This window comes from Trachurus trachurus (assembly GCF_905171665.1).
Source record: "Trachurus trachurus genome assembly, chromosome: 24".
Lineage (NCBI taxonomy): Eukaryota > Metazoa > Chordata > Actinopteri > Carangiformes > Carangidae > Trachurus > Trachurus trachurus.
The window spans coordinates 2,620,037-2,641,982 of NC_139910.1; the positions used below are offsets into that span (position 1 = coordinate 2,620,037).

At 45.2% G+C, this 21,946-nt stretch overlaps 2 protein-coding genes across 5 annotated transcripts in view; one reads left to right on the plus strand and one right to left on the minus strand.

The window, feature by feature from the left end:
- The window catches only part of LOC311007702 (protein CEBPZOS-like), a 109,354-nt gene that overhangs the window by 76,544 nt on the left and 10,864 nt on the right, over window positions 1–21,946 (minus strand). The gene's annotated exons all lie outside the window — the stretch shown is intronic.
- The window catches only part of LOC311007026 (protein NLRC3-like), a gene marked incomplete at its 3' end in the record, with an annotated part of 36,731 nt that overhangs the window by 9,560 nt on the left and 5,225 nt on the right, over window positions 1–21,946 (plus strand). The window contains exon 5 of the mRNA XM_084000108.1: window positions 13,385–13,558. Coding sequence (XP_083856234.1) covers window positions 13,385–13,558 — 174 coding nt within the window. The remainder of the gene's footprint in view (window positions 1–13,384; window positions 13,559–21,946) is intronic.

Here is a 21,946-nt window from a genome sequence, read left to right on the forward strand (position 1 = left end):
ACCAATTACAGACCCATCTCAAATCTTCCCTTTATAGCCAAGATCGTTGAGAAAGTGGTTTTTAATCAACTCAGCAACTTCTTGAACTCCAGTGGACTCTTTGACAAATTTCAATCAGGCTTCCGACCTCACCACAGTACAGAAACAGCTCTGATTAGAGTGTTAAATGACATAAGGCTGAACACTGACTCAGGCAAGGTGTCAGTTCTGGTCATGTTGGATCTCAGTGCTGCGTTTGACACTGTGGATCACAGTATACTGCTGGACAGGTTGGAAACCTGGGCAGGACTCAGCGGGACAGTCCTAAAATGGTTCAGGTCCTACTTAGAGGAACGGAGTTATTTTGTGACCATTGGTAGTTATCAATCCGATCGAGTGGCTATGACATGTGGAGTTCCTCAGGGGTCAGTCCTTGGACCCCTTCTGTTCAACCTGTATATGCTGCCTTTGGGTCAAATTCTACAGAACTCTAATGTCAACTATCATAGTTATGCAGATGACACACAGATATATCTTGCACTGTCTCCAGATGATTGCAGTCCAATAGAGTCATTATGTCACTGTTTAGAGCAAGTCAAAAATTGGATGAGCCAAAATTCCCTTCAGTTAAATCAAGAAAAAACTGAGGTCATTGTTTTTGGCAATAAAGAGAAGAGGGTTGCTGTCAGTAAACACCTTGAGTCACTGTCTTTAGAAACTAAAGACCAAGTCCGAAACCTTGGCGTGCTGATAGACTCAGATCTGACCTTCAACAGCCATATCAAATCAGTCACCAAATCAGCCTTTTATCAACTTAAGAACATATCCAGAATTAAGGGTTTTATGTCCCAAACTGATCAGGAGAAGCTGATTCATGCTTTTATCTCCAGTAGACTAGACTACTGTAACGGTCTTCTGACTGGTCTCCCCCAAAAAAGTATCAAACAGCTGCAGCTCATTCAGAACGCTGCAGCTCCAGTTTTAACCAGAACAAAGAGATCAGATCACATCACCCCAGTTCTTAAGACCTTACATTGGCTCCCAGTCAGCTACAGAATAGATTTTAAAGTTCTGCTACTGGTTTACAAATCACTGAATGGTTTAGGTCCAGAATATATGAATGACATGTTAGTAGAGTATAAACCCAGTAGAGCTCTGAGATCTACTGACTCAGGTCAGATAGTGGAGCTCAGAGTTCAGACCAGACATGGTGAAGCAGCATTTAGCTGTTATGCTGCACACAAGTGGAACAAACTACCAGCAGAACTGAAATCAGCCCCAACTGTGAGCACTTTTAAATCCAGGTTAAAAACATTTCTCTTTTCATGTGCTTATAGCTGAGAACTTAAAACTTTATCTTTTTTTCTTTTCTTTTACTTTTATTTGCTCTTGCTTTTAACTCTGTTTTTAGTGTTTTGTTTGTTTTTATTCTGCCTTAAGCTTCTTTTTTTTTTTTATGTTTTGTCTTTATGTAAAGCACATTGAGTTGCCTTGGTATGAAATGCGCTATATAAATAAAGATGCCTTGCCTTGCCTTGCCTTGCCTAGTGCTTGCTTATGCCACAAAGTTTTACATTTTTACTAGTGCTGGCTTTAACACCATTAGCAGCGTTAACGGACATTAACCCAGCCCAGCACTAACTTCAACAAATGCCCACCTTCGAGAGAAGCACGAGTTTCCTCTTGTTTTGGTTTTTTCCCCTCTTGCTCGCGCCTGACTCGTTCTTTTCGAAGCCGTGATCACGTCTTCACCTGCAGCTGCTTGACAAGTGCCTGCAGCGCATCTGACCAGTGATTGGTCAGATCGACGCGTGACGGCGCGTGCGGTGTCAGATTACAAAAAAAAGGGTCTCTTCTCCCTCTTTTAGTTATCCAGTGTCCCCTGAACTGCGCATGCGTGGCGTCTCAGTCTCGCTGTCGAGTTCGGCTCTCAGAAACAACGCTTTTTTACTTGTTTCTACGGCTTTTTAATTTGTTTCAAGACTTCGATCCACATCTTAAGCAGTGTCTCTTTCAGTCGGGCTACTGTTTTTAATGATCGAATGTGCCGATCGCTCTATTTTAAGCAGAATCTGGGTGGTTCGCTGCCGCCCGCCGCCATCTCCGAGACGCCATTAGAGTGACGCCGGTTTTAAATTTTTACTCACTTCTCTGGGCTTCCACCACCACTGTATGGACATTTCCCTCCGCTACTTTGTGGATAATCTTCCTACGAACACTTCGGCTTGTGGCTGAAGCCAGTTCGACTAAATCCTGCAGCCAGTGACTCTGGAGAGTACTGCCACCGCAAGCGGAGGCTCACCGGAGTTCGTCTCCACCAGCGGGCTCGGTCTACGTGCCCTGGCCGGGTAAAGCCTCCGGCTGCTGTCTTGTCTTGTGTCGTCTTCGCATTGCTGTGGGCTCCAGGACGGAGCCCTGGCGGGTAGGTGTCCTGCACGACACTTTCCTCTCCTCCGCAGCCTCGTCCTGCACATCGTTCCCAGCTCTCTCCGGCTGTCTGCTCTGCTGGCTGCTGTTCTCTCTCCCTCTGTTTCAGTGCATCGCATCCACATCCATGCCTCCGCTCTCCTCGCCGTCCAGCTGTGACAGCTGCACCCGTCTGGCCGGAAAGATCCTGGAGCTGGAAGCAAGAATCTCTCGCCTCTACCAGATCCAGGAAGATGAGAAATTTCTGGACACCATCGTCTTCGGACCAGCCCAAACGGACCCAAACAGAGCTTTGGGGTCAGATGTCACCTTGCCCTCAGATACTGCCCCGCCCCCTTCTGCCCCGGAGCCTGCCACTTCCGCCCCCCTCCCCTCCCTGTCCTGGAGAAATCTTGGCCACAGCTTGGGGCCAAACCCAAAGGCCTGTTGAGCTCAACCCCCCTCCATCATAACAACTGGTCCCTGGTCAGTGGCAAAGGAAGGAAAGAACCCCCCCCACCTCTTCTTCCTCATTTTAATCTTCATCTTGATAACAGATATGACCTTCTTAGTCAGAAAGACTTCCCTATTTTGCCCGCGCCCTCTCAACCCAGGTCCCCCTCTTCACAGGGTTCTTCTAATTCCCCGCCACCCCTCCCTCCTCCACCCACTGTGCCAAAGCCCCCCCCAGGGTTCCGCCGCTCCATAGCCTACTTCACTCCCGCACCCCGGGCAGGCCCTACCAGGCCTCCAGCCTCGTGTCATACAAGGTCACAATACACTAAACCTGCCCCCAGTCACCGGGCCACCCGCTCTACTCTCCCTCATATCTCTCCACCCACCAAGATAGTTGTGGGTGACTCCATCACTAGAAACATCCGTCTTCAAAACTCCACTACACACTGTCTACCTGGTGCCACTGTCACTTCACTATTAAACAAGCTTCCTGACCTGCTCCAATCAACTCCCCCCTCTGTCAACCGCATCATTATCCATGTAGGGACAAATGACACAGCCCTCCGACAATCTGAGGTGCTCAAAGCCGGATTCAACAAACTACTTGAGTTTCTGAAAACTTGTGGTAAAACAGTTTTCATCAGCGGCCCTCTTCCCACACTCAATCTTGGCTCAGAACGTTTCAGCAGACTCCTGTCCCTTAACTCCTGGCTCCAGGTTGCCTGCAGAGAGCAGGGCTTCTACTTCATTGATAATTTTAACTTATTCTGGAACCGTCCCTCCTTTTACCAGGGTGATGGTATCCATCCAAGCAGGCTGGGTAGCCGCGTATTGTCTGGCAACCTCCAGCACGCAGTATTGAACCCATGACTGACAACAACTGAATCAGCCCCCCTCACCCCTGTCAGGGAAGAAGCCCACCCCTCCTTCTCCCTCTCTGTACCCCCCCTCCCTCCTACACGTCTGCCATGCAATTCCCCACTTGTTATCCCTGTCTTTATCTCACATAGACGTTGTCCTGCTCAAAGTAAAAAACTCCGGCGCTCCACTGAGCACAGACATCGATGGCTCCGGCCAGTCACCCGGGTCACCGGGCTCCTATCTGGTCCATGCTCAGTTCACGTGGCGCTGATAAACACCAGATCTCTTACAAATAAGACATTTGTTTTGAATGACTTTTTCACAACACGTGATCTGGATTTCCTCCTGTTGACGGAGACCTGGTTGAAACCAGGCGACGTCAGCGCCTTCTCGGAGCTCCTCCCACCTAGCTGTTCCTTCTTCAGCACCCCCCGAGCTGCCGGTCGCGGCGGCGGTCTGGCTGCTATATTTAAAGAGAGCTTCCGATGCAAAATAATAACTGCTAATAATTATTCCAGCTTTGAGCTGCAGTTGTTTGTCATCGACCTATCCTGTCCTGTACTGTGTGCCACAGTTTATCGCCCACCAAATTTTAATAAGAACTTTCTTAAAGAGTTCTTTGAGTTCCTGTCTGATTTTATTTCAAAGTTTGATAAATTATTGATTTGTGGGGACTTTAATATTCATGTTTGCTGTGCAGGAAATCAACTGGCAAACGAGTTTAAGGGCCTTTTGGATTCGTTTGGCCTTACTCAATCCGTTAATGCACCAACACATGAGCATGGGCACACTCTTGACCTTGTCATTTCTCATGGACTTTCAGTTTCCCTTAGAGAAATAGTGGACACTGCTATCTCGGATCACCTCCCCATTGTTTTTGATTTTGCTGCCCCCCCACCTGCTAATAAGCCCGTTTCCGCAGCCCACAGACGCCGTGTTTTTACTCCATCAACAGCCAGAGAGTTTGCTGTCGCCTTTGCGGAATCTCAGCTGCATGCTGACGGTGGACTGGTTCCTCCCCTCTGCCCAGACACCTTACTCTCCACTTTCCACTCCACATGTTCTGCAATTCTGGATTCTGTTGCCCCTTTTCGGCAAAAAAACACCAAAGCCAAGGCCGATCCCTGGCTGAATGACCACACCCGTCTGCTTAGACAGCAATGCAGACAGGCTGAGCGGCGGTGGAAAAAGGACAAACTGCGTGTATCACTTGGCTGGTTAAGGGACAGTTTAAGGGTTTATCAGAGAGCTGTGAAGGAGGCCAAGTCCAAATATTTGTCCTCTGTCATAGCCAACAGCTCTAACCATCCGAGAGTGCTATTCAAGACTATTGACTCTGTTATAAACCCATGCTCTACTGTCTTGCCCGATGCCTCCACCACAACCTGTGAAGAGTTTGTCTCTTTTTTTATAGACAAGGTGGCATTAGTCAGGCAGAATATCAGTAATATCAGCAATATGCTTATGTCCCCTGATGATGTGTGTACTCCTCCTCCACTATCTACTGTTTTTGAGCAATTTGAGACCATTTCTCTGTCATCTCTTACTAAAGTGGTTAGTGGCCTAAAACCCACTAACTGTCCTTTAGACTCCATTCCAGCTAAATTCTTGAAGGAGGTTTTTAGTTCTGTTGGATCACGTTTGCTGGTTTTTATAAACACCTGTCTTAGCTCAGGGTCTGTCCCAGCTGCCTTCAAACACGCTGTGGTTAGGCCCCTCCTCAAAAAACCTCACCTTGACCCCTCTGTCCTGTCCAATTTTAGGCCTGTCTCCCACTTGCCTTTTCTGTCTAAGGTATTGGAAAAAGTCGTTTTTATTCAATTACAATCACTTTTAGAGATAAATTCTGTTCTTGATAAATTTCAGTCTGGTTTCAGATCTCGACATAGCACCGAGTCAGCACTGTTAAAGGTGCATAATGATATTGCCATGTCCGTGGATGCTGGTAACCCCACTGTGCTGGTACTGCTGGACCTCACAGCGGCTTTTGATACAGTCGATCATGCAATCCTTGTATCTCGCCTAGAGCAGTATGTAGGCATCCGTGGCACCGCTCTCCAATTGTTTAGGTCGTACCTGGCAAATAGGAGTTTCTCTGTGATGATTGGTGACCTCTGCTCCTCACAGGCTTCCCTCTCTTGTGGGGTGCCACAGGGCTCTATTCTTGGCCCTGTTCTGTTCTCACTGTATATGCTGCCTCTGGGATCAATTATAAGAAAACATAATCTGTCTTTTCACTCTTACGCTGATGATTTACAGTTATATCTGCCCATGAGACCCAATGAAAACATTGCACTTGCTAAGTTACTGGACTGTATTGCTGATGTAAAGCAGTGGCTGGCTCTGAACTTTTTGCACCTGAATGACAGCAAAACTGAATGTATTTTGTTTGCCACTCCATCTATGTCAAATGTTTTACCTGCAAACTCTGGGACCTTGGCGCCCTTTTTTAAACCACATGTCAAGAATCTTGGGGTAACATTTGACAGTGGACTCAGATTCGATAAGCAGATTAGGTCTGTTGTTAGCACCAGCTTTTTTCAGCTGCGTCTCTTGGCCAAAGTGAAGCCTTTTTTAAGTCGGCAGGACCTCGAGATAGCAATCCACGCTTTTATCAGTTCAAGACTCGACTATTGTAATGCATTGTATGTTGGCCTCAGCCAGTCTTTAATCTCGCGTCTTCAACTCGTCCAGAACGCTGCCGCACGATTTTTAACAGGCACATCCAGGCGGGAACATATTACCCCTGTGCTGTCGTCTCTCCACTGGCTTCCTGTTTGTTTTAGAATTGATTTTAAACTTTTATTGTTTGTTTTTTATGCCATCAACGGCCTGGCTCCCTCCTACCTGTCAGAGATTTTAACTATCCGCGATCATGGCAGGGCCCTCCGTTCTTCCGGCCAGCTTCTGCTAGAGGTCCCAAGCTCTAGATACAAACAGTGGGGCGACCGTTCGTTTGCTGTTGCAGCTCCCAGGCTGTGGAACAGACTGCCACCCGACATTCGCACCATTACTGACCTCAGCCTTTTTAAATCGAAGCTAAAGACGCACTTTTTTAGATTAGCTTTTAACTCTGACTAGGGATGTCCTGCTCTTAAGTGTAGCCTACTTATTTTTTGCCTGTTTTTATTCTACTGTATGCACTTTGAGAGGGCTTTTAACACCCTGCAGCACTAGTAGCACTTTCTTGTGTCTTCTTGCAGCACTGTGGCACTTTCCTGGATTTCTATGTATTGTTCTTTATGTATTATTTTTTATGGATTATTTTATTGCCTTGATGTAAAGCACTTTGGGTACCGTCTGGCTACTGTAAAGTGCTATACAAATAAATTTTGATTGATTTGATTGATTGATTCTCCTGCCTCGCGCTGACAGCTGATCTAGTAGCGCGCACCACGGCTGTGCATATGCGCATCCTTTGTGCGTTTCGCGGGGCCCTACGCACTGTGCGTGATCTGCGTGTAGGCAGGGGCGGCCCTGTATGGCCTTCAAGAAAAATATTATGTAATGGCCCACCAATATAGCATTCACATTACACACATTACAAATCCCATAATACACTACAACAGCTACCATACGGTCATGACCAAGCAATAGGCCCAAGCTGGAATGAACAAGTTTGTGACACACTGCAACATCTTTTTCCATTCTTCAAAAACAACCTCTTAGAGCCTGGATGCTCATTGGAGATTGATGCTCAGTGTGTGTGCAGATTAACATTATCATGTTTGCAATCAATGTAGCACCACTGTGTATTTTTTGTGCTTTCCCTATCTTCATTTCGAACAAACTTGTTTCAGTTGTTGCTGGTATGTGAAATCTGGTGCATGTCCACTGTCTTTTCTCTCTCTCTGCTTGCTACTGATCTGCATAATAAATTACATTTATAATAACTTTTTAAATAAATTTAGCGACACCACAAAATCCTGGAGGGTCTGTATAATGTCCTATAGAAAAAAAGGTAGAATAAAAGTTACATTATATTGAGTATTTAGTAGTACTATGTAACACAACCTCTGCAATGATAAGGAATGGCTTCTCTGCAATACATTCTATTGGTGGTGGTGATGGGGGTTCCGATGAACAGGAAAAGTGGGTGTGGCTGTTTTTTTCTCCACCAATGAGTGTTTTGGGCGTAAAACTAATGTTTGCGATCAACTCAGAATCATGAGAAACCCCTAGTTTGACCCCTCACAAGTTACTTAAGGCCAAATTTAACATTACGGAATGTTAAAAAATCCAGTTACGGGTACCCCAACCCCAATCTCCGTTTTTTAGGGGGTTTCCCACGGGAGTTGAATTTCAACATTTTAAGACATGATATTACGCACGTTCCTAAAGACAATTGTGAAGAAATTTCTTGGTAAGGATTTAGTTCCCAGATTGGTCAAATATCTGCTAAAATGCCCTTACTATAAGTTGTTGGTGATGATGCTCAACATCTGTTGAGATGTTCAGCGGCCTGTTGAGATTCTCAACATCTCTGTACACATGATTTTGTAAAATTGGGGGTTCATTATATTTTCTATCTCCAGTCTGTCAGCATGTCTAGTCACAGAGGAAGGATGTGCTTCTCTAGCCTCAGTCCTCAGCTCCCAGTCCTCAAGTCTGAAATACCTGGACCTGGGTAACAACAACCCGCAGGACTCAGGAGTGAAGCTGTTGTCTGGTGGACTGGAGAGTCCACACTGCAGACTGGAGACTCTCAGGTCAGGATACAGATGTTTGTTAGACAGTGTCATGTGTCGATGTTATAAAGAAGGAGGAATCCAAAACGTCGAGTTGTTACTGGGCTGGTTTATTAACTGGCTTCGTTGCTACAGCTAACTGCATAACACAGGTACGTACAAAACAACGTCCTCACGTACACGCCACGTCGTGACGTCACTACGGCAACCTGTATGTTTTATCACAACATCTCCCCTTTTTTCAAAAGTTTAAACTCAACAATTAAACCAGATGTACATAACATCAATTAAAGATAAACATGAATAAAACAGTCTCGCTCTAGGACTTTGGGGTAGACTGCCCGCCGTCCACAGCAACGTGGGGTTTATTCTGCCCCCGATAGTTGCTGTTCCTATGATGTGTGTGTGAACAGTTTTCAGAACAGTCTCTGGGTGGTCGATGCATTACATCAACATTACTTTTTGTGACCTCAAGCACCGATATTACTCAAACATAACACCCTGTACATGGAACATAACTTTAACCAAGGAACATGTAATGTTATTTTCCCCATATCTATCTCACCCCACAGAATTACTCAGGAAAACAGGAAACAGTGTGAAGGTGAGTGTCATTAAGTGTTCAAGTGTCTCTATATCTGAGAGGTACTCTGACCTCACGACCTCTGGATGTCACCTGAACAGCCCCGTGTGGGGATGACTGAGGTGGTGAACGCATCACAGGTGGATCTTTCAGTCTCTGAACAGAAGCAGGGTCTAGCCACAGAAGGAGGGCTGCTGGGCAGCTGCAGCGGAGGTCCCTCAGGCTGCAGCTGCTGCTGGTCTCGAGGGTCAGCAGGCTCCGGGACTGCCTGCAGATGTCTTCTATTGCGTCGCAGCACTGCACCGTTGTCTGTCTTCACAATGTAAGACCGGGGCTCAGTGCTCTTGCCAATGACTTTAGCAGACATTCTCCACCCCTTTTCTCCATCCAGTTTCACTCTGACGGCCTGCCCAGATTGAAGTTCAGGAAGTGGCAGGGCAGAGTGTCGGCGGTCATAGAAGAACTGGTAGGCCGATTTAGCCTGAGCATCCTTTTGCTGGATTTGCTGTCTGTTCACAGGAGTAGCATGTAGTTTGTCTTCCAGCATAGGAAGTGTGGTCCTGATGTGTCTTCCAGTCATAAGCAAAGCTGGGCTCTCCCCAGTAGCAGCACTAGGGGTGGCTCTGTAGCACATCAGAGCAAGATATGGATCAGGCTGCTTTAAGATGTGCTTAGCAGTCTGCACAGCTCGCTCTACAGCACCATTTGCCTGGGGGTAATGAGGGCTGGTGGTTGTGTGCGCAAACCCGTAGCTTTGGCAGAAGTCTTGAAACTCACCCGAGGTGAATTGTGTAGCATTGTCGCTCACCAGTTCCAGCGGGATCCCCCATCTTGCAAACATGCCTTTGAGCCTGGTAATGACCTGGTGGCTGGATGTTGAAGACAGGTGAGCAATTTCAATGTCTCTAGAGTAGTAGTCAGTCACAATGAGATAATTCTGTCTCTCTAACTCACACAAATCAGCAGCAATGCGCTGCCAGGGGCCCCCTGGTAAAGGTGTGGTGAGAAGCGGCTCACGTCTTTGAGTGGGTTTGTTCTCAATGCAGAACTTACATGTTGACACTGTCTTTGTGATCTCTGCACTGATCCGAGGCCACCATACTGACATTCTGGCTCGAACACGACACCTTGTCAGACCTTGGTGTCCCTCATGTAGCTGTTTGAGCACTTCTGATCTAAGTGCGGCAGGGATAACCAGTCTATCTTGATACAACACCAGTCCATCGGTCTCAGAGAGGTGAGCTCTGGCAGAATAATATCCATGCAGGGATGGAAGCAGCGATGTCTTTGGTGGCCATCTGTTCCTAATGAACTGCACTATCCTTTGCAGCTCTTCATCCTGTTGTGTGGCTGAGCGGATTTTGTCAAGTTTTTGTGATGAGACAGGTGCATTTTCCACCACTGACTCCACGTATGCTTGTACTTCCTGGTCTGTGTGTTCATCACCAATGTCAGTCAGTGGGCTCCTGGAAAGAGCATCGGCTACAACGAGGTGCTTCCCCGGGACGTGCTCAGCCACCGCATTGAACCTCAGAAGGCGCATTAGGAGTCTTTGGCATCTTGGAGGGACTTTGTCCAAATCGTATGTGTTAATGAGGGGCACAAGCGGTTTGTGGTCTGTTTGTAGACGGAAGCATTCCATGCCTTGCACATAGCGAGCGAAACGTTCACATGCCCACACTCCTGCAAGACACTCCTTTTCAATTTGGGAGTATCTCTTCTCTGCATCTGATAGCGTGCGGGAGCAGAATGCCACTGGCTTTAACTCACCCTCATGTTCCTGCAATAATGCTGCTCCTAATCCGTAGCTACTTGCATCAGCGCTGATGACGGTGTTGCGGTTGACGTCATAATATGCAAGTGCTGGGGCTGACACAAGCATAGTTTTTACCTTCTCAAACGCCTCTTCTTGTGCACTGCTCCACACCCACTCACTTTCCTTCCTCAGCAGGGGAGTGATGGGATGCAGCTCAGAAGAGAGGCCGGGCAGGAACTTTCCAACATAGTTGACGAGACCCAGGATCTGTTTAAGTTCTGTAACATTGGTTGGACTTGGCATCTGTGTGATGGCTTTAACTTTGTCACTGTCAGGTCTCATGCCTTCCGCACTTATGATGTGGCCAAAGTACTGTATTTCTGTTTTGCCAAAATGACACTTGGCCTTGTTCAACTTTAAACCACTGTCCTTTATGGTCTTCAGCACGGCATCAAGACATGTGTCGTGCTCTTTCCTTGTTGCTCCATAGACAAGTATGTCATCCATTACCACGACAACTCCATCATGATCCTTTAACAGTGTCGACATTTGTCTCTGGAAGATTTCCGGAGCCGACGTGATACCGAATGGCAGACGTCGGAAGCAGAATCTTCCCATTGGAGTAATGAAGGTTGTCAGCTTTTGGCTGGCAGGATCCAAGGGGATCTGCCAAAATCCGCAGGAAGCGTCGAGGGTTGAGAACACTTTAGCTCCAACCAGCTTGGGAGCAATATCCTCCAATGTTGGCAGGATGAACCTCTCGCGCTTAACTGCCTTGTTTAAGCGCTTTAGATCAACACACACTCGCACCTGCTCTTTGTTCTTCTTCTCAACTGGAACCATTGGGGCACACCAGTCTGAGGGCCCCGTAACCTCCTCAATTATGCCCAGGGCCAGCATGCGTCTGATCTCTGCCTCAACTTTAGGCAGGAGGGGAAACGGGATGCGACGTGGTGTCGTCAGTGAGTAGGGCTCACAGTCAGTTTTTAGTTCAATTTTTACAGGGTCACACTTGAGCAAACCTATATCCCCAAACACATCACTTAACATTACAGTGTCCATGCCATCAACTCTCATGACCAGTCCCATCCTTGTGGCAACACTCCGTCCCAGGAGGTTGTGAGAGTATGGCCCTTTAATTACAGTGACCCAGAATCTGTATTTCTTGCCCCTGTACTCACTTGTTGCCAGAAACTTGCCAACACTCTTAACTTCGCCGCCGGGGCTGGTGATGGGTCCTTTCCTTGCAGAGACGAGCTGAGTGCGGTGTGGCAGCCTCTTAAATGCAGCCTGTGACATCACAGTAATGTCTGCCCCAGTGTCTATTTTAAATTCCACTGTGCTGCCGTTGACAGGTAAGTTCACAAGCCACTCGTTTTCTGAATCTGGTTGATCCATTATGTCTGACACGGTTTCATTAACTTCTCCAAGGAAAAACATCTCATCTGTATCAGTGGTGCTGCTGGGCAGTGCAGCTACCTCCTTCAGCATCTTCGTCTGACAAGCTGCCTCAAAATGTCCAATTTTATTGCACCTTCTGCACTTTTTATTCTTGGCTGGGCAGGGATGCATTTTGCCATGCTGCCTGTTACAGCGGGAACAGGTAGGATGATGTTTTGACTCACTGTGTTCCTGTTTTTTCTGCCACTGTCCCTCGTTGCTGCTCCTTCTTCCATGGAACTGCCGCCTCCCCTGTCTCATGGCGTCCACTGCACACTCCGAGCGCAGGCTCACATTCTGCTGCTTTATTTGTTCGCTCTGGCGCGCTATTTGGATAGCCCTTTCAAGGGAGAGTTCAGGCTCTAGCTGCAACTTCTGTGATACATCGTTGTCAGATATGCCAATAACAATTCTGTCTCTGATTTGCTCATCTTTAGTCCGCCCAAACTCACAGTACTGTGCCAGTTCATACAAACTCCTCACAAAAGCCTCGACCGACTCACCGGGCTTTTGCGCTCTCTTGTGAAAACATGCTCTTTCATGGATCACATTTCTCTTCGGCACAAAATGGTCGGAGAATTTGGCTATCACCGTGTCGTAGTCCAACTCCGGTCTGCCTCTCTCCACCTCGCCGTCGTCGTCGTCGTCCTCCTCGGCGTCATCGTACACAAAAGAATCATAAATCGCCTCCGCATCTCTCCCCATGGCGTAGAGAAGCGTGTTCACTTGGACTTCCCCGCTATCTCTGTCCAACTTCGACGCCACCCGAAAGCGGTCGAAACGGCGGCGCCACATTGGCCACTCCGCCGGGCGAGTGAAGTCAAAAGATTCCGGAGGTCCGAGCTTCGCCATACTTTACTTCTTGAGCGTGAAGCCGGCCACTTCTGACACCATGTCATATGTCGATGTTATAAAGAAGGAGGAATCCAAAACGTCGAGTTGTTACTGGGCTGGTTTATTAACTGGCTTCGTTGCTACAGCTAACTGCATAACACAGGTACGTACAAAACAACGTCCTCACGTACACGCCACGTCGTGACGTCACTACGGCAACCTGTATGTTTTATCACAACAGACAGCTTTAACACCATTCTGTAAGTTGTTGGTGATGATGCTCAACATCTGTTGAGATGTTCAGCGGCCTGTTGAGATTCTCAACATCTCTGTACACATGATTTTGTAAAATTGGGGGTTCATTATATTTTCTATCTCTAGTCTGTCAGGATGTCTGGTCACAGAGGAAGGATGTGCTTCTCTAGCATCAGCTCTGAGCTCCAACCCCTCCCATCTGAGAAAGCTGGACCTGTGTAACAACAACCTGCAGGACTCAGGAGTGAAGCTGCTGTCTGGTGGACTGGAGAGTCCACACTGCAGACTGGAGACTCTCAGGTCAGGATACAGATGTTTGTTAGACAGCTTTAACCTCTTCATGCAGAGGCCATTTTTGGCAATTTCCGCCTGTTTTTGTATCACTGCAATTAAAGCTTTATAACCACAGAAGTACTAATCCCACAACTATGGTTTATGGCTTAAACGAAAGACAACCTTTGTCCCTTTACATCTATATCTATAAAATATTGAATTGAGTCATTCCATAAAAAAATGGGCTTCTGAAATTACAATTTAAAAAAAAAAAAAAACGAGTTTGAACATTTTGGTGAAAAGGTGATATATCAAAATCCTAATTATAAAACAGGTTGAATTTTACATATATGGTTCACACACTCCCTGTCCGCATGTGTACCAAATTTTAGGTTGATATGTAAAACTACTGAGGCACTATAGAGTTTTTCCAAACAGTGTCCCTTGGCGTTGTCCAGTGTGCAAAAACTGCCCAAAATTGTCCAATTTGGCTAAAATGCACACTGCAAGATTTTAGTGAGATTTTTTTTTTTCCAACAGATAACCTATTGGGGCCAATCACATACCTGATGGCTTTTAGGAACACCAGTTACATAAGTAAAATGCCATTTGAAAATTTAATTTATGGGGATGAATATTTAGTGTCCAAAACCCATCCAAACATGAATTTACCTATTTTCGCCTGCATTATATTGTTATTTTCCTTTATAACTCCAGAAGTAAACATCCCACAACCATCAGTGATGGCTTAAATTAACAAGGACATTTGAAATAGTTCATTTTGTCTGTTATTATTATTTTAATTAAACTTTAATTAAAGCACACTTTTTGTGGAGACTTGTATTGCTTACTTGTTGACACTAGGGGGAGAGGGAACCACAAGAACCAGCTGGGTGCAGGCTTAAGATTTGCCCAATCAGGGATCATTATATATCAGGTCACACCTTAGAGTCTCTGCTATTGGACCAAAAAGTTTTCACCCCCGTGACTTTGACAGGCGATGCCAGCTGCGCAAAGCGGATGCGCAGTCTGACGGATAATAGCTCATAGCATTAGCACTGCGGCTAAACGTAACCATTGATGGATTATCTGGTCACGATGGATAAAATCGACCATGCCGATTTTGTCGAGCACATCTTCAGCTTTAACAAGAGGGTAAGCTTGTAATTTTATTCAGTGTTTTAGTGGGTCTTTTATTGATCATTGTCCGTATTTTTCGGCACTCGAAAATGACTTCCGGTGTTGTGGCCCTACTGGTTTTTAAGTTAACTGGTTACCGAGCTGAACAGCTGCAGATGTTTTGCGCTCCCTCTGTTGTGGTTGACGAGGAACCAGGACACAGTTCCGGCAGGTTAAAGCCCAGGGGCACTTTTATTCAGAGAAAACCCTCACGGCAGGGAAAGGAGGGGAAAACCTCACGGCAGGGACAGGTGGGGGCGTGCGTGTGGGGGGGAAATCCTGGCTGGGTTCGGCTCGAGGAGCAGCGTGGGGCAGAGGGAGAACGCAGTGGGCACCGACAGCCTGAGCCCAGGAAGCCGAGCGTCCTGGATCGTCTGGAGGAGAGAGAGAGGCTTTGATTAGCTACAAAACTAGTCTCAGGGTCACAAGAGAGCAGAAAAACACAAGAGTCTTGCTATCACAAGTTACTACCGGGACTAGACGGCACAATCTGGCACTGATTGCACGGCAGCGTCTCCTCTTGTCACCTCTGGTGCACTAATTGCTGATGCGTCTCTGGTGTGTCGCTGTGACTGTGACCGGACCACAACACCCTCAGCAGATTCGTCACAAATTCACAAACATACACAACATATTACCAGCGAGTTTCAAGCCACAATTCACATCTACCGCAGCGAATATGCTGCTGTGAGTGAGCACTAACAGTTATGTACCAGCCACATGGAAAAATCACGTCCGACGCTGCCCTGTTCCCTTGAACGCATCATATTCACCGCAGCCAGAAACAGGTTAACTTCACCTCTTCCTCGAACCACGGCGACTTTAAGTGAACATTTCTTTTAATGCACGCCAATAAATACGCTTTGCGTTTAATAAGGTCTGTAGAGAAGTGTAAAGAAATGTAAGTACACAAAACATTCGCAATACAGTAATGTGATTAAATGCAAGTCGTACGTTTTTCACCCATGTACACATGCAGTGGTTAAAGTGTTTCGCTTTTGTTTACATATTGTTTAGCGTATTTTGACAGTATTTCCGAGTTATTTAATCACTTTCTCAACACGACAGGCTTTGTCATGGTGTGTAGTGTTGTGCGGAGAGAAGTGTAGCGCTGAATATGTTGATTAGACTGGAGGAAAGAGAACAATAAACACAGAGGCATTGTCCGTGTATTTCAAAGGCAAACCGATGGTAACCAGTTGTTTGAGATCAGCTCGAGTCAAAACGTTACCTGTAGTGACGTAATTGACTGATATCCAGTGAAACGGTTGTCACCTGTGAGCTGGAGTGGCTCACAGAGGTAGACAGGTGGTTATTGGTGTAATTGTTTTTGCTGAAGCGGGATCGAGTCCCGCTCCACGCAAATATGTGAAGATTATTTTTTCTCCACTTTATTTTTTTTCATGTGGCTGGTACATAACTGTTAGTGCTCACTCACAGCAGCATATTCGCCGCGGTAGATGTGAATTGTGGCTTGAAACTCGCTGGTAATATGTTGTGTATGTTTGTGAATTTGTGACGAATCTGCTGAGGGAGCGCAAAACATCTGCAGCTGTTCAGCACGGTAACCAGTTAACTTAGGAACCAGTAGGGCCACAACACCGGCGTCCCAACCACTAGGGGGCCTGCGTGAACAGGTTAACACCCTTCTGTAAGTTGTTGGTGATGATGCTCAACATCTGTTGAGATGTTCAGCGGCCTGTTGAGATTCTCAACATCTCTGTACACATGATTTTGTAAAATTGGGGGTTCATTATATTTTCTATCTCCAGTCTGTCAGGATGTCTAGTCACAGAGGAAGGATGTGCTTCTCTAGCATCAGCTCTGTGCTCCAACCCCTCCCATCTGAGAAAGCTGTACCTGAGTAACAACGACCTGCAGGACTCAGGAGTGAAGCTGCTGTCTGGTGGACTGGAGAGTCCACACTGCAGACTGGAGACTCTCAGGTCAGGATACAGCTGTTTGTTGGACAGCTGATCTTCAACATCCTTCTCTTACTTGTTGGTGAAGATGCTCAACATCTGCAGGATTTTACTGTTGATGTGATTTTCTAAGACTCTTGAGTCTATCACATTTTCTATCTCCAGTCTGTCAGGATGTCTGGTCACAGAGAGAGGCTGTGGTTCTCTGGCCTCAGCTCTGAGCTCCAACCCCTCCCATCTGAGAGAGCTGGACCTGAGCTACAATCATCCAGGAGCCTCAGGAGAGAAGCTGCTGTCTGCTGGACTGGAATCTCTCAGGTACAATCAAACAACAAGGACTCAGTCTGTCTCCTGTCTTTCATGTTTCCCTACTCGGTCAGTCGTCATGAAAGACGTCTGATTTCTCTTAGTTGTGTTCAGAGCAGTGAATTGGCCTGAATTCACAAACACATGAATCCTCCTCTCAAGTCTTTGACCAAATGGAGACATCCCTTCATTAGAGAACATCTTCCTCAGTCTGAACTGTCAGAACATGAGGCTTAAAGAGAGGAGATTATGGGGGGGGGGGGGGGGCATGTTAGCAGTTGTGGACATTAATAATCTCAGATGTTGTTTATTGATTAACAGAGTTCTGCTGCTGCTTACTGTACATAGTAGAAACCCTGGCCTGCAGTCTATAATTTCCCTTATCATTTTATATTACACGTTGTGAATTTTCAGTTTCAGCTTCAGTTTAGTTTATTATAAAAAGGGACAATGCACATTAATAAACATGGTATAAAAAGCACATGTAAATGCACCCGAATTAGCTTAAAAGATAGTTTTCATCGACTGTCCCTCTGCCAGATTATACAAGGCAACCTTTAAAAGGACAACAATGGAATTAAATATTTTACCACAGAGGGTAGAACACATACACATACTAACTGTCCGTAAATACATACATAATAAATACACATTTGGACGACAACAAGGTGATGCGTGACAATGTTATCATTGGAGCAGATTTTATGTTTTGTCGTTTGATTCTTCACCAACAGCCTTTTCTTTGTAACCCACAGTCAGTGAACACATCAACAAGACAACGACTTGACTGTAAGATTGTGCAGGTTTTCATGTGGGGCAGAGGGAACAGAAATACATAATATTGAAGATGTACAGTAAACCCCTGTAGGCCCCTCAGTCTCCATAGCAACAGATGTGGTCCATCATCCTCCTGTGGTAAATGATGTAGTAAATATGTTAGCTGAAGGACTCTGAAAACCATCACACTAAGTCATTATTTACAGTCAGGTGAGACAGACTCCATCAGCAGAAACTGTCATGTGACCAAGGTCAAAGGTCAACGTCAGGGTTCAACATTACCTCATACAGAGTGGAAAAAGGACCTACAGTCTGTTCAGTACTGTCAAAATATTAATGGTGAACACACCCTGACTATTCAGCAATGAAATTAACCAAAGACTAAAACTGCAGCTGCTGTATTAGATTTTTATTTTTTATGTGTTCATACTCGTTAAAATATCACGTTCAGTTGGAGTGAAGTAAATGGCTCTGGCTTCCTGCCACTGAATCTGTCATCTTTCGCTACACCTGCTCAGAGTTTATTCACCTAGTTCTGATCAGCTGTTGTGGCTTTTGCAGTGAGGTTAATAACAAAGTAATTAAGATGTTTGCATCAGACCCCTTGCATATTTTAAAGAACTTACTGTGGCTAAACTGTTTACACAAGCACAAAGTTCTTTATGTGCCCAGCCTCACAACTTTGCTCTTCAATGCCATCATTAAGTCAATGTTTGAATTTGTTCACTACTTTGGTTTCAAATCTATTTTCACCTCAGGCACAAAAATATATATTTTCTTCATTATTACACATTTTAAATACAAACAAAGATCAGACACAGATTAACAACATTAGCTTTGACAGAAATGACACACAGGAACATTTATTCTCCGTGAACCTCAACTTTATCATTTTACAGTTTTTAACATTCTCAAATCATTTGTTTTTGATTTATCAGAGACTTTATAGTCTGCAGCATAAGGCCTCCGTTTATTTGTCACATTTAAATATTTTAATGTGTTACATTTTGGAATAGCAGGACCCAAATGCAGACTCAATTGGTAAAAGTATTTATTCAGAAAAAGGTTAATAAAAGGAAATCAAAGTACAATGGAAACAAAGTAGCAACGAAAGAGTCAACAAGCCTAAGTCTCGGACAGGGGGTAAGCAAGGAATCCAAAGTTCAACAAAAATAACAAAGTACAAAACAAGGGACTAGAAATACAGAACTACAGATCATTTATTATTTGTTTATTTTTTTTCCACAAACAGGTCATAAACATGAGGTGCGTTTTTACCATGGTCCCGTCTCACCCATACCCCATATGTGTAGAGCTGAGACACCTATAGAAACCCATTGATGATGACTGAACATCAACTGTAATTTCAATAAACTTTTTTTTTAAAAATGACAATTTGACAAGATATTTCAATATAAATATATTCCTCTTTTTTGAATATTATTGCATTCATAATATGAATATTATTATATTATAATCATAACAACATTATAATATTAATAGTATATTACACTGTTCAAATCTCACAAACATTGTATTATGACTTATAACATGTTATTGTTAGCCTAAGCAGCACAATTTAGGAGCATGTGATGTAATAGAAAAAACTTCCAAACAAAACGTGGGTCGTTTGGATGAACTGCACTCGTGTGTGGGTGAGAGGAGCAGGGAGACTGGGATGGAGCTCGGTCTCTGGAGAATTCTGAGAAAAAAGGCAGAATTAACTTATTGTTCTTCCTCTCCGCCATTTTGTTTAAACTTATTATTCTTACAACCACCACTTTTTTGTCCATTAAAGGTTCATGAGGCAAGAAATGCACATGCGTTTTAAGTTTTTTACTGCTGATGGGCGATGAAGTGTTAAAAACCAAAAAGAATGAGCCCACCCGCGTATCTCTCCGTTGCCTTGAACAGGCTGTGTGCTGCATAATGCGCTGCAATTCTGGGTCCGAATTTTCCGCGCTGTCCGCGGATGTGACGTCAAATGACGCTGCATGCGCGTCCTCGACAGCTTCGGCTTTCCTCCGCTTGCGAGTGCGACCAGCGGTCAGCGGATGTCTTGCAGCCTGAACAGTTACGCGAGCAGCGAGTAGAGAAATAACGTCACTTTCTTACATTTTAATATTTTTTCATGCGAGAAAGTGACAGTTTAGAGTCCCAATCTGTTGTCAGTTTATCCAAATAACGTCTGTAAGTACTAGATTTGCTCCGACATTTTTCGGAGGAGTGCAGAGCCACACACACGCAGCAGCAGCAGCAGCGGCAGCGGCAGCGGCTCGTCACAGAGGCTGCAGCCGGGGAGCTGAGCTCATCGGCCGGGCAACCTCTGTCCTCTGTTCTCCTCCTCCCAGGGAAGAAAACCAGCCGAGTAACTTCCCCACAGGTTTTAGAGGTTTTCTGCCGGCTGGTTGAATTGTTTTGAGGAGATAAATGCTGGTCTCATTGATGAAATCTAACAGTGGCACTGTGGCAGTCGCATTAGTTCATTTGAATGAAAAGTGAAGCTTCAGGTGTGTGTGAGCAGCGTAGCCTTGGGGCTCTGTACGTACAAAAATCACCATATTTAGGCTACTTCAATAAATAAATAAATAGTTTTACAATGAGCCGACCTGATGCCCGGGCGGTCAACCTCCCGGTGTCGCGGTAAATTGAGCACTGTACAATGAGCGCGGCACGGCGCATTTACTGTTTATTAACAGCCAAGCGCGGTGTGTGTGTGTGTGTGTGTGTGTGTGTGTGCCTGTGTCTGTGTGTGTGTCGTGAGACAGCAGGTAGAGGGGCTGACTGGCAGAGATGAGAGAGTGAAAAATGTTCTTTTTTTCTGTGAGAGACTGCTGCGGCGGACACAAACCAAACTGTGGCGGCTGATAAGTGGAAAACACTGGTATAGTAACGTTATGCCGTTTCCAATTCAGCCACAGTGTCACTGTCACAGCATCAGCTGCTGCTGTGGAGAGTTGATGCGCGCTCCCGCACCAGCTTGGCTGATGGCTGCAGTAACCCTGACGGCCGCTACGGCCGTTGTATCGCTAGTGAGTTTTATTCCTTGATCTTGCCTCAAGCTCCTTTAACTAGTCCTTCATACTTTGTGCTATTTCAACAATTAATATATCAAAACGTTCAGCTTTTCCACGACCTAGGTGCAATGACTTTTCTCTTTTCAACTATTCATACTTTTTGCAATATTCAACTATTTCTAATTTTTTTTTCCCATAGAGAATGCATTGAAACAGTCTTCAAACTCTTCAAATCTTCTTACTTCTTTCAGCCTCTAAAGCTTCAGCATACTTTCTGCTAGAGACGTCATTCAAATTCTAAGCTAGACAATTCCTACCTTGGTCAAACATTTGTATGGTGATGTAGTGGGAACTTTCAAAAACTGAGTACTCGCAAACAAGATGAACGTCTTGCCAGTTTATTCACTTGCAAGTGGGCGTTCCCGAACAGCAACAGTTAAGTCACCAGTTGGAAAGATGCGCACTGTCTCTGACAAAGAACTTGCTTATATACACGTCACATCACTTCAACACCTGTCAGTACAGTACATACGTCACTTCCTAACAGCTGTTACCCCTAAATGGTCTGGCACCGTATTGAGTGTAACAAAAACAGCCACGGGGGGTCGTAAAGTGTCTAAACACTAAACATACATTTCAAGGTTTTACCATACATAGACTTGAACCCTTGTAACAGCTTTACATAGAATGTACAGAGAAAAGCTAAAATAGAATACAGACCATTCGGAAAAACCTCTAAGAGTGTATTTTCCCAATACAGGTGATCACTGCTTGCACTTGCTAATTTTGCAAGTATGCATCTATCTATCTATCTATCTATCTATCTATCTATCTATCTATCTATCTATCTATCTATCTATCTATCTATCTATCTATCTATCTATCTATCTATCTATCTATCTATCTGTCTGTCTGTCTGTCTGTCTGTCTGTCTGTCTGTCTGTCTGTCTGTCTGTCTGTCTGTCTGTCTGTCTGTCTGTCTGTCTGTCTGTCTGTCTGTCTGTCTGTCTGTCTGTCTGTCTGTCTGTCTGTTCAGCTGCTTTCAGCATTCACACGCATTTCCTTCAGGAAATGCTACTTTATCTAGTTATTATTAGAGTGGCCTTAATCCTCTTCCGTCCTTGGGTTATCTTTGTCTAATGTTAAAACTTGTCTGATGATCTTAAACATTGAAGTGTGACGAATATGCAAAAAAGTAAGAAATCAGGAGCAGA